Source organism: Scophthalmus maximus, chromosome 21, assembly GCF_022379125.1.
Source record: "Scophthalmus maximus strain ysfricsl-2021 chromosome 21, ASM2237912v1, whole genome shotgun sequence".
Taxonomy (NCBI): Eukaryota; Metazoa; Chordata; class Actinopteri; order Pleuronectiformes; family Scophthalmidae; genus Scophthalmus; species Scophthalmus maximus.
Genome location: NC_061535.1, coordinates 13,635,382 through 13,648,595, shown reverse-complemented (window position 1 = coordinate 13,648,595; position 13,214 = coordinate 13,635,382). Strand labels below are relative to the sequence as shown.

The following is a 13,214-nucleotide window of genomic DNA, read 5'->3' as shown; positions in this document are numbered from 1 at the left end:
TCCTCGCGCTACCTGTTTCTTTTTATAGCTGCCATGTCAACTGGTACCCCGAGCAGAGCATCTTGCTAATTATGCTTATCATGAGAAATGGGAGTGTTGGGACATTTTCACTGTAATATATGTGCATATCATCACGCTCGCGTCTCAGCTCTCATCCAGTCACTCTGCTTCATGCTTTATGCTAACCAAACGCATGTGTGCTTGTTTGGATTTACATAAGGTTATCACAATGACTCCCATCATTTGAATTCTGCATGCATTTAATATTGTTTTGTCGATTCACGTGTTGTAAATTGGAAACAACTGTTGAAAAGTGGCTTTTTCTTTCCCTCTCTTGGGTAGAATCCTATAATTTCTTTTGGTGATTCTGCCTCTTGCAGATATTGCCCAATGGGCCTTGTGTAGTTTAAAAGAAACCGTTGTCTTCCTCCCTATTAACAAATCTTTTGATGTAACGCATTGCCATTGTTAGAGTAATGGAATTTCTAATTAATATCTGTCGGCTTCCACTCATAATTAAAGACACGACGTGCCTATTCTCTCTTTTTTATTTATTTAAATTTTGTTATTGTCTTTAATTGTGCAGTTTCTGAATCAATTTGCAGGTGCTTCTCTTGGGTACGATGTGTTTGTTATTTGTTATTATCGTCAGTCAGAGGACGGCCAATGTAAACTCCAGATTAATCATGAATACGAAGTCATAATCTATTCAGTAAACAAAATATGATTCCGCTACCACACAACAGAAACACCAGTGCCACATGCTGCTCCAGTCAACAAAAGCTTGTTAGACTGAACAGCCCGTTATCAATATATAAAAAAAATGAATTAAAAAAAATAATTATTATCTATTATGAAAATCCTTCTTTCTTTCTCTTTCCGCCTCAAATGTGTTTGTGCAAACCTGGTACACCACGGAAACTATCACACCCAATTTTTAATGCAATCCAAAACAAATGGCCTGCAGCAGAATTTTAAGTGAGTCACAAAGACGCGGATTCAGCACTACAAACTTTACCGTAAGGGTTTTTATTATTTTGTCCAACGGGAGTGAGTGGGAATAATCGGATGGATATCTTGTAATATAATGGAGTTAAAATCACAAACTATGTCAATGGCAATTTTTACTGGATTGCATGAGTTTGCACACAGGTGTTTAATGCTGTTGTGTGCAGCCACTGTGGGGTTTTGTCGGGAGGGTTTATGACGAAACTGTTCCGACAGTCCGTCTGTCACTCTGATGTGCCACAAGAAAAAGAAAAGGAAAAAAAAGGACTTTCACAAAAGCCTCAGAGAGAGAAAGAGACTGGTTCCCCGCTGTTGTCGTTTCATCTGTCTGATAGGACACAACTGTTTGAACAAGTCTGCAACAATACAATCTTGAGATAATCTGGTATAATGAGGTCGCAGATAATGGATCTGCTGAAAGATTACAGGATTACAAAACAAATAGGAAACAAGATGGATAACAAATGAACATCGACAGCCACTCGTGCAGGATTGGCCGTCAGTGCCCGGCTAAAACATAAAGTACGAATACATATGGCAAACCAGGAAGTACAAAGTTTCTGGGGAGAAGATGAATAAAACATACCGCTGACAGCAAAGAGAACGACGGAAAAATACTTCCCTTTCATTTCGCTCAACTTTCGTCGCAATCATTGTGTTTTGTTTGTACGATATAACAAAGACTCCAAAACCCCATGGTACCTTTTAGAAGTTAAATGCACACTTACGAAGACTAATATCACTCAAAGTAAGGAAGACTAGACGCTGTTGTTCTGCAGCCTCCCCCTAAAGACATGCCTGTGAAATTATATCACAAAATGATGTATAACTTTGATAATTTCAACTCAACTCCTAACTTTCCTGATGCAAGACCCGGACCATTTCTTAAGAGACTCTGGAACCCTTTTCCAGCAAAGAAAAAACAAAACCAAAAAAAACATTGCAAACAACACTGCAGAAAGACAACAAAAAGGTATGAGAAACATACGCTCATATGCACACATACACACATGCAGGTACCATGAAAATAATGGCACCATGGTCCTAAACCCAAGAAAAGAACAGATCAGGGTTGTGAATAATAGAATCTGTGCAAAAGACAAGATAGAAACATGTATCAAAAATAAAAATCCATCCAGGAGCAAAACCATGCACCGTATCCGTTTCCATCTGAAAGTAATAAATAAACAAACGAGAAATCCCTGCATTGCACTGAACATTTCACACATCGACAAATACAAGCCAAACAAAATCACTACATCACCTTTCACAGAAAAGCCCTGGTGGCTCCGGTGCTGAATAATAAATGAACACAGTTTAGAGTCATGCCACCTCACAAACATATTACGACCTCTGCAGCACAAAGTATTCCCCCGAACTTGTACAACGACATCCCGGAACACAAATGTCCATTACTGTAATCCATTCAAAAGAATAAAAGAACAACACCTACACAGCAGGTGGGACAACAAAACCATGACACACACATGCTCACGAGCAACTAGTACGGCGACCAGTATGAAAATGGCACGGCGGCCAAACAGAACCGGCACAGAATGGACTGATGTCCTACCTTTTGTAGTCGGGGAACACAACAGCTCCTCCGGAAGTGTGTCGAATCTGCCATCTGGTCCACCTGTGTGCAAAACCCTGGAAAACATCCTTCTCATGCCTGGGCCGTGTATTTGTGTGTTTGTGTGTAAAACATGGTTTGACAATATTCAAAGAATGAGAAGTCAAACAATGCAATAAAAAAAATAGAACATTTTGAGAACACAAAAGCAAACTCAAGTCGCATATTTTCACTTCAACACAAACACATGCACGGGAGGCAAATTAGCAGCACAGCAGCGAACCAAAGCATAAGTGGCACAGCGGCCATCAACCAAAACAGCACAGCTCAGAATATAATGTCACTACGATACCAAAGTATTTGCCTGTGAATATTGCTATAGTCAGAAGTCGGGTTTATCGTTCCAGTATGATCTCGGAACTCGGAATTAAGACCTCCTAGTCGGAAGTTGAAAATGGAACGCCCCTGGGAGTCGCGATTCCGCCTCGGGAGGTCGGAATAAAACCTCCACCCGGACTTCCGGGGTCCGAGGTAAAGTGGAACGCAGCATGTGTGAACCTTCTCTCTCACACACACACACACACACACACACACACACACACACACACACACACACACACACACAAATTTTAGTCCCATTTTCCCCCCCTCCCATTTGTATCATTAAATGTCAAATGCAATCAAAGTTGCACATAAAAAACGAAACAAAAAATAAAATGCCACAAACTTTGTTCACAACAACACACAAACAATTACAAAAAAAAAATTCGAAATTTTAAAACTTGGAAAATTGAAACAGTTGCTGTAATCGTTAATTTCCCTTTGATAATTAAAAAACTGGAGATGTTAACGGATTATAATTTCAATTAAGGTCAATTAATTCAAGCCAAATCATGTGACGCACACACCCAAACATGCACGTGCACTCACTCTCACGCACGCACACAGCAGAATAATCTCGGCACGGCGGCCATTTAAAAAAATACAATAAAATAAAATAAAATGATGGCGCCCTACCTCTCGATGTCCACGCTTGTCCAGCCTCCATCGTCCACTGACGTCCGCGGACTGCTGCTCCGGTCCAACTCCTCCGAACCCCCGGAGAACGCGCCGTTTTGTTCAGGACGTCCCCGTGTTCCGAGCCCAACGACCGGTCACGTCCAAGGTATCCGTCCCGAATGTGACGCAGTTGTTAGCATCGTTATGCTAACGTCGTGCTAGCTCCGTCTCCCAGGGTGGGCGGGGGGTCCGATGTTAACTGCGCGTTGATTTTGCCGCCGAAAAAGTCTTCAAGGAGAAAAGAAAGTCACGGTCAGTTCAAAATGTCGCCCAACCACTGTTGTATTAGTTTGATCCAGCGTTCATTGCCTGGCTAAACGTTTCATCTTCTCTGGCCAACAACGCGTTCTTCCACATAATAACATCAGCCTCATTTAGCTCAAAGAGAACTTCTTCCTGTTGAGTGTTTCCTCCTGGAGGCCCAGGCTGCCGTCAATCACCTGGCAGGTGTTCCCACTTCCATCTCTCCCTGGAAATGAGCAGGGGAAACCCCTAATTGACTGAGGGGGGAGGGGAGGATGGTTGCCAGGTTAGTGGATGCTTAAACCCCCTCTCCTGTTCCCCTCATCTTGAAGCAGTTGCCTACAATGCTTGGTTCCTCTTGACAGGGTTGCCAGGTCTGCGTGACAAAACAAGCAATACCACGACTCAAAATAGTCCAACAGCATTACTATCATTGCCAAATGGTTCTTTTTACCGCGTTCTTTTCTGTCACATTCATACCGTCTTTGCCCAAGGACACTTTTACCATTCCCACTGCTGAGCCACGGCCGCCCAATTGTGCTATAATATCTACAAACACAACATTAAGAAGCATATGAATGTTGTAGTGTGCCAGCATTGAGAGCACCTTATCGCTTCAACGAGGCCGTAAAATGGCCTCGTATAATTAGACGCGGTAAATCATCAATCACAAATTAAAAATGGAAGCTCTGTGAACGTGGTGACCGATTCACCGAAGCACAGACTCAACTGTATTTTCGCCCAGGTGGCAACCCCCCGGGACGGCACCAATCTTCAGGGATTAGAGCTGTTGCCTCGCAGAAAGATGGTTTACTGGTTTGAAGGCGGGGTCGGACCCGGGCCCGAGTCAATTTAGGATGTTGGTTCATGTTTTTATTTATTTATAGATAGTATCTTTGTTATTTGTATGCAAAACAGGTGTACACAAACCGCAGGGGAGGAAAAATGAAAACCCCGAATCCATGGGAAAGCCACGAACCTGGCAACCCGGCCTCATGACATGTTCCACAGTTAGCTAGTTAGATGGTTGGTTAGTTAGTTAGTGAGTGGGTTGGTTGGTTGGTTGGTTGGTTAGCTAGCTTCTTTCCTCATCTTATCTCCTTGTAGCAAGTGTCCAAAATGCTAGGTTCAACTTGACATGTTCCAAAGTTCACCTGCAACCCCACTTCCTTGCACAGGTGGAAGGGTAAAGGTGTTTTTCCGTGATCCTACAGATTGCAGGTGATATGTAAATTTGTTTACATAAATCCCCTTTGACTTTCTGTTGGTTCACAGGGCTGCTCTGTACTGTAGACAGGCTGTTAAAGAAAAGAAAAAAGGGCCCCGGAGCATATTTTTGAATTATTTTAATTAAGGCCACATAATAAAAAAATTAAAAAAAACAGAAGCCCTAATTAATAATCATTGAGGAGTCCTGGAGAAAATGAAACAGGTCAAGCATGATTGGGATTAAGTTTTTCTTTTTTTCTTTTTTAAGCATTCCTTTTTTTAAACAGCGGATATTTCCAATGAAGTAGAAGGTAAACCGAGTGTTACTAATGACAATAATGGAGCTTCTGTTCTATCAAGTTGCGAGGCATTCATTATTTAGTTACACCTGTTGTTTACCTATATTATTTCACGTGAGATTTGCCTCAGTGAAAAGGCTCTTGAAGCATTGTTTACTTCTTCAGGTTTCCATGCTTCAAATTTGAGCGAGTTGAATGTTTTTGCAGTCCTCAGAAATTTGAGATGTTTCTTTCACACTCCTGAAGTCAGGAAATGCCACATTAAAGCGTATTATTCGCAGATGATTGTATTTAAGTCGGTAATAGGTCAATACTACATGTCGTGAACTACAGTAGACCTGTTAAAAAAGCCATTAAGGTAAATGACATGAGATACGTTCTTCTCGGTCTTTCTCAGGCGACTGGACGTGTTAATCATACGCTGCTATAAAAATTGTTTTATGGACATATTTACTAATACGCTTGACACCCTACTTTCCCCATTGTTAATCATGAGTGGAAGTGACACATCATTTTAAACCTCATTAAACCCGGGTATGACCGGGGAACGCTTTAAAATAGTAATTATCGTAAGAATTACGGTCATCTTTAGTGCTGGTGCTGAAGAAAAAGCAAATTGTAGAGGATACACATTTTCAAATAAGGGCTGGTTGGCAATAACACATGATTTCGGGCTTCAGCTGTGAAAATATCAATTCTTCATATTTTCTAACGAGCAGAATGCTTTGCCTGCCTGAACTTAACAATAACAACATCTGCCTGAACATACCCAGCATTAGCTCTGGATGAGGATGAACACAGAGTTCAGCATGGAATATCGTTTTGCTGCTGTCTACTTTGTGGTGGAGTAGCGTATTTTTCACACTATTCAAAGACTATATATATATATAATCTACATTTCAGCTAAGTGTGCCCGCCGCAGGAAATGTTAAGGGACCTAGTTGTGAACCAATAAGGGTCATGTTCTAAATAGTCATTCATTTGAATAGCAATGAATACTGCACCACGGGTGAGAACATAATAACCTCGTGCTTTGCTCATTGGGTAACTGAGCAATTTGCACTGAATCACCAATCACTCCCGGTGTGTTGGCGCCCGCATCTGCTCGCCTCTGGTTTGTTTTTGAACGGCAACCTACAGAGAGAATGTATCGCTGCATCTCGAATTTCCTGTCCTCTCCCTGGCTGGCACCAGTATATGTGCAAAGCATTGCATTCTATACTCAAAGGTTGGGTTCAGAGAGACTCAATTAAAAAAGTGCTTGAAATGAAAGAAAGTGTAGAACCAGAGGTATCAAATTATGGAAGAATCCATGTTCCTGCTTCAGTGCTTACTGTAAAATATATCTTTTCTCGTGTCCTTGCCGCTTAGCAGTGTCGGGGGAAAGTTCACGCCATTGACAAAAAAGGCAAAAAAATCCATACCCACCCACGCCGTACATGCTGATGATCACATTGCATTAGAGCCCTTAAATATTTAAAATGCTTTCGGATTGCGTGGCGGGCCTCTGCAGGGGAGGTAAACATAACTGTATCAATAGGCTTTCTGCCAACAGCCCAGAATGTGTTTGTCTGGTACAAAGAGAGCCGCTTGTGGCCCCCCGGACCTATATTAACGATGGTGCTCTCTCCGACTGGGGCGGTGATACTTTTGCAACTGTGCCGAGGAGTCATCTGGTCGAGGTCCTCGGCGTGTCAGGTGAACGGGTTCCTGTCGAGAGTAAATACCTACCTCCAGTTTTCTGATCTTACCCACTTAAAGGGAAGAAAAAAAAATGTTCCCATCTCGCGTAAGAGCGGATGCTCCAGTCGTGCTCGAGTAGAAATGAGTCCCGCAATGTTGAGGAGTTGTCACTGCGGCATAATTGCACTTCAGAGAGAATACATTATTTATTACAGATTTAGCCTCATTAATCTGAGCGACACCCTGAAAGTGTTCTCTTTTTTCCTCCTGACCTAGTGTTTTGCAGATCTTTGCAGAAACACGAATTTGCTCTTTGATGCGCAGTCAGTTTCCATGACTGTCTCTGTGAAATAGTGTTCTTTGACAGCGCTTCCCCGGCGCCTCTCAATGAATCATTATCTGTGCCAATGTTTGCACTCAACCTGTCTTCGCCCCTCTTTTGTCTTGCAGCTGCACACCGACCTTGATAGGGGGGACAGCGCGGTGAAGTACACTCTCTCCGGTGAAGGGGCTGGCTCCATTTTCACAATTGACCAAACGACGGGGGACATCCACGCCTTAAGGAGCCTGGACAGGGAGGAGAAGCCTTACTACACCCTGCGCGCCCAGGCCGTCGACGGCAACAACAACAGGCCCCTGGAGCCGGAATCTGAATTTGTAATCAAGGTCCAAGACATCAACGACAACGAGCCAAAGTTCCTGGAGGGACCGTACACGGCCAGCGTCCCCGAGATGTCACCAGTAGGCAAGTGGCCATCTACAGTCACACGATCTGCCCACTAAACATAGGCATGTTTCATTCACAAATTTGAATTCTTTGCAGTGTTCTCTCCTCTTTAACTGAGTTTCAGGACCATCAGTGGTATAACCAGAGGGGGCGAAGCTGCTGCTCCCAGCCGAATTCGACATTTCAGAGAATAAGTTATTCTTGGTGTGCCCCCTAGCACATTTCACAGCTTTCTCTTTATGCACTCTCCCCCATCCTCCCCCTTCCCCCCGCCCTCCAGGGAGAACCGATCAAGCTAATTCGCCGAGAGAATGGTTCCTCTTGATCTGAATGGCAATGAAGCCCCCTCGAAAACTCCACAATCAGCAGTCCATAGAGTACGAGCAGGGAGCAGGAACAACACAGCCCATAGCCCCCATGAACCCTTGAAATCTTTCACTATACTCCTCTGAAACCGGTGACTGGTAGAACCAGAGATCGAGTTAATCAAAAACACATCCGGGGTGGCCACGGAGATTAGCTTTAAACACAGATGATCAAGTAGATGATAGGCGGATTCATAATTTGACCTGGTTGTGGATTCTTGAAGACGTTTCACCTCGAGTCCAAGACGCTTCTTCGGGGAACTGAATCGACAACCAAGTCCAGTTTGTCCTTATTCAACAGGGAACTGAAGAAGCCTCTTGGCTGAGAGGTGAAACATCTTCAAGAATCTACAACCAGGTCAAGTTTCTCCTCCGATTCAACCCCCTTGTGGAAAACTACGACCTGGAGGATTTCTACCCCTTTTCATAAACGAGAATAAAGTTAATGAGGCGTGATAATGAATTAAGTGTTCTATCCAGACTTTTTTTTTAAATTGGAGGCTAAATCTCAATTTACATTTTATTACATTTTTAACAAACAGAAAAGAAAGAAAATCCCAACTGGTATTTTATACATCTAAGAAAGTGACATTAAGATCTTGGCCATGATAACTCATCAAAAAATATCTGAAAATTGTCAGAGCCTTTGTGGCTGGAACTGGAAATATGATAAATAATACAAGGTACAAACCAAGCCGAGTCCCACAAAGGTGCAGTTGAAGTCGGGCAAATGAGAGGTTCTGATCATTAAAACAAAACTAAATGAGCTGTCACACGTTAGAGTCGATGGTGCAGAATTATGCAGTGCGCGACATCTGTTGGAAATATCTTTATTGGGGAATTCAATTGTGAGTTTGAAAACGTACCCCTGCAATTCGAGCGAGACCCTTTTACTTCCTCTGCAAAATTTGAAATCGCACCCTGCGGGAGACGCAACCATTGTAAAGAAAATAAATTTAAAAAAAGACCCACCACACCAGTCGGAGTCGTTACTTGTGTTTTATACCAGCGTGACTCGTGTAATCAATGGCTTCATTAACCGCTGTTGTCTTTAGCTGGAATATCTCTGTGGACCGGGGGGCAAAAACAAATACTGAAACGAGAAAAGAGGCCGAGCATAAATACGCGTTACCGGTTGGTAATGAAGACTAATCTACGGCCAAACATTGTAAACTTGCTAAAAGGCAATAATCCAGAGGCTCCTTTTGCGTTTGTTAGCAGTGAGCTTATCCCCCCAGATATTAATTTAGAGAAGTGACAAATATCAAAAAAAAAGAAAATACTTAAGAGAGTTTTCCTGAGACGACACTGCAATTACCACGAGCCGTCGCCGGCTTGATGGATTTGTCGATTCCGCTCCTCGTCCGTCGACAGACTTGCATTTTAATTTGTTACAATCAAGACTTGTACCTCTGCAGAATAAGTCCTCTGCCAATCGTCTTTTGCACTTTTACAACGCTTGAAATATGTTTTACACTTCAATAAATCTGCGTCCATTAGATACTGGAGTAGTTGTTTTTTACTCTGCATTGCAAGATAGAAATTCTATATTTAGCATCACTCCTCTCCGCATTCCTCTGCTGTGTTTTTTTTTTGTTTTACCAGCAGTGACCTCTGCAGCAGCATTGCTGCCACCTAGGCCTTTTACTCACGCACCTGAATTTCCATAATTATGCAAATAGATGTTCATTTCACAGTGTTTACAGTCTCACACCCAAGTAAAAGGCTGTTAGACTTTTTTTCTTTTGTTTGCCTGGTAAAGGATTGCGTGGGCGTCAGCCGTGCATAAAAGGCTCTTTTTTTTAAACTTTCGCTTCATCTCAGCTCTTTTGTGTATTATCTCAAAACATGTTCATGTACCGTATCGCTGGTCGAGCGCGGCGCACTCCCGCTGTGTCGACGGAGGAAAAGTGTGGCTTTGTTCGGGAGGATTGAGACACTCATCTCTCTCACCCAATGTTTTAATGCCATTGTTTCCATCTGCTCAGACCGCAGCGCCCATTTGTTATACAGCGGGTACTTTACAGGCAACTCGGAGCTTGTGGCAGGTCATTTTAAACTCACCATCCCAGCAGGTCAGTGTCTCCACAAATCCTGCAAACAGGAGTTTTGGACTGAAAAATCTGCCTCAAAAAAAACACCAGGCCCGTGTTTCTCTCCGCGTCCCAAACTGGATACCTCCGACTGAATCTGTGGGATAAACAAAATTGTTGGCGAATGAGCAGCGTGTTAATGGAACGGTGTGTTCTCGACACCGGCTAGTTAAGGGAGATGAGCCAAACCGTCCTGCGAGTCATTATTCCTTCCCCCCCGTCGGTGCAGGAGTTTGGAAGACTGCCACGATCTCGATACTATTCCTCCCACGGAGCTCTTGTTTTTCTCAACGCGCGCATTGTTTAACGAACGGTTGCACAAGAGCATTTTCACCCCCTTGCTTTGTTTTTATTTGTTTTCTTAAATAATAGCCACTTAGTGATGCTGGAAAATGAGCAAGTGGGAAAGACAACCCAACGACACGCGCACACACTGCAGGAACATTGAACCTCTCCCCGGCGCATTCAGTCTCTCCTCTCCGCACTGCATCAGGGACTTTGACTGCTCCGCGTTAAAGCTCCAGCTTGTCTCAGTTGCGATTCAACGTTCATTAGTGTCAGGTGAGATCGGCCGGTGAACGGGTGAACTTAAAAGAGTGTGGATTTCCGTCTCACAAGGGGAAAGTCAAAGTCAATAAGTCCTCCCGCTCTGTCTCCGCAGGGACGTATGTGACGCAAGTGACAGCCACAGATGCGGACGACCCGACTTACGGAAACAGTGCCAGGGTGGTGTACAGCATCCTCCACGGGCAGCCCTACTTCTCCGTCGACCCCAAAACAGGTAAAGCGCTCTACCTCCGTTCAAAGTGGAGATTTAGCCCCGTGTGAAGTTCATAAACAAGGTTCTATATTATTCACAATCTGCGACTCAGACGCGTCAGAGGAAATGTGCTTCTGTTTTATGTGCACCTGTAAATATGGCAGCATGGAAATGTTGTCTTCATGATTAATGGGTGGAAGGTAATGTGGACACGGGGAACCGTGTACATCAGGACAACATAACGAGACCCCTGCGTCGACGCTTGGGACACAAAAGGACGCGTGCGCTCAAGATAGGACAGTGAATTATTTATTTGACAGGTATTAGATTAAAGGGGTCACTTGTGATGAAATCAAACCTCCCAAAAAAAACCCTGGATGAGGAAATCATTCACCGAAGTCCGCACACTCTCCTGAACTCTTCCGGATTGGGGCTTTACGTGAGAGCGCAAATGTTGCTCCCGACATTTTCCTGCCCGCCCCCTAGTGGACATTCGGGGAAGTGAGCCCACGTGAGAGGACGGCGGGGAAATCTCTGGAAAATTCAGAGCGAGTCGGTGAGCGCGTTGATGGCTGTAAACGAACAAAACAGTTGCCACAGAACGTTCTAGAAATGTTCCCCGCCGGCTCGAACGCGTCTGACTCGGACAATCTCCTGCCCTCGTCCGTCACATGTGAGCGACGAACTCTGGAAAAAGAAAAAGTCCTGTCCCAATTTCCCTGGAACTTTTCCAGAGTATCTGATGTCTGAAAACTGAACTTAGGTAGAAGCAGTTCAGAGATGTACACAAAGTGCCCGACCGTGCAGGCGGATGAAGAAAAGACAAGCAGCACGACAACTGAAACACAAACTGTATTTCAACTTTAGTTCTACCTGCCGTGTGAGGCAGGATGGCGTCATCGGAGAGAAAGTGGCGGTAAAAAAAGAAGAGGCTGTGGAGCGGCAGCAGGAGGTGGGGGTGTAGCAGACGGCTGCTCCAAATCTGAAATACCTTCATGCCGTCAGTGTTTGCCGGGAGTTGGCCGCTGCTGGCTCCACTATCTGGGACAGTTCAAAGCGTATGAAAATAGGTTGGTACATATCACACAAGGCGGATCCGGTGGAATCTGTTGCTGATTACGCCGCTTACAGAGCACATCCTGTGACAGCATTTCATTCAGGGGAAGAAGAAGAAAAAATCCAACTGTTAAAGTAAAAATGTTTGCCCTCGCTGGGCCGGCATCCATTTCCAATCACACGTCGACAAGCAGCGCGAGGGGGGGACGGGGGGGAGAAGAAGAAACAAAAGGAAAGGCGAGCGAAGGGAGGCGGAGGCGGAGGCGGCGAAACGCCTGTCACGGTAATTATCACTGTCAGCGGCAGACACCCCTCCTTCTCCCAAAAAAAGATCTGATTGACATTTCAAAAATAAACACAGTCTTTCATTTCCCACACATGTTGAGAGTGTGTTGATCAGATGGGACAGGCCTCAAGCCCGCAGCGTATTGAATGGAGTAGAAAAGTGCAGACCCACCCGCGCCGCCCGCTTCCTCTTCAGCCGGCCAACCTCCCGCCGACCGGCCTATTCATTTGCAGTACAAACGCTCTGTGATCCTCAGGTGAGTCATTATATGGCTTCACCACAGTTCCCCCTATTGAATGTCAAGTGTCTCCAGTTTGTGAGGTGACCTCTATTTCAGCCTTGGTCCGAGGAGGCCGACTCCTTTAGGTTTGAAATATTATCGTGCACGCTGAAGCAAATCGTGCGTGTGGCGTGAAACATATTTCAGGGGGGGGGGGGGGGGGGGGGGGGGGGGGGGGGGGGGGGGGGGGGGGGGGGGGGGGGGGGGGGGGGGGGGGGGGGGGGGGGGGGGGGGGGGGGGGGGGGGGGGGGGGGTTTCTTCGTTTTATCCCGCCATCTCCGTCTCCCACCGTCTCTTCTCCTTCTTGTGCTCTTTTTTTTTACTATCTGTGTCTGTCATCCGTCTTGCTCTGCACCCAGGGGTTATAAAGACAGCCTTGCCCAATATGGACAGAGAGGTGAAGGAACAGTACCAGGTGTTAATCCAGGCCAAGGACATGGGGGGCCAGCTGGGGGGGCTGGCCGGGACCGCCACCGTCAACATCACCCTCAGCGACGTCAACGACAACCCGCCCAGGTTCTCCAAAAGTGAGTTTTCAATTAAAGATGTTTTTAAATATAACGGCGTCAATTT

At 44.9% G+C, this 13,214-nt stretch overlaps 1 protein-coding gene across 1 annotated transcript in view; it reads left to right on the top strand.

Moving 5' to 3' along the window:
• Window positions 1-13,214, top strand: part of LOC118291414 (cadherin-12-like) — an 82,590-nt gene that overhangs the window by 38,355 nt on the left and 31,021 nt on the right. The window contains exons 3-5 of the mRNA XM_035619669.2: window positions 7,525-7,819; window positions 10,921-11,040; window positions 13,001-13,168. Of these exons, the coding sequence (XP_035475562.1) occupies window positions 7,525-7,819; window positions 10,921-11,040; window positions 13,001-13,168 (583 nt within the window). The remainder of the gene's footprint in view (window positions 1-7,524; window positions 7,820-10,920; window positions 11,041-13,000; window positions 13,169-13,214) is intronic.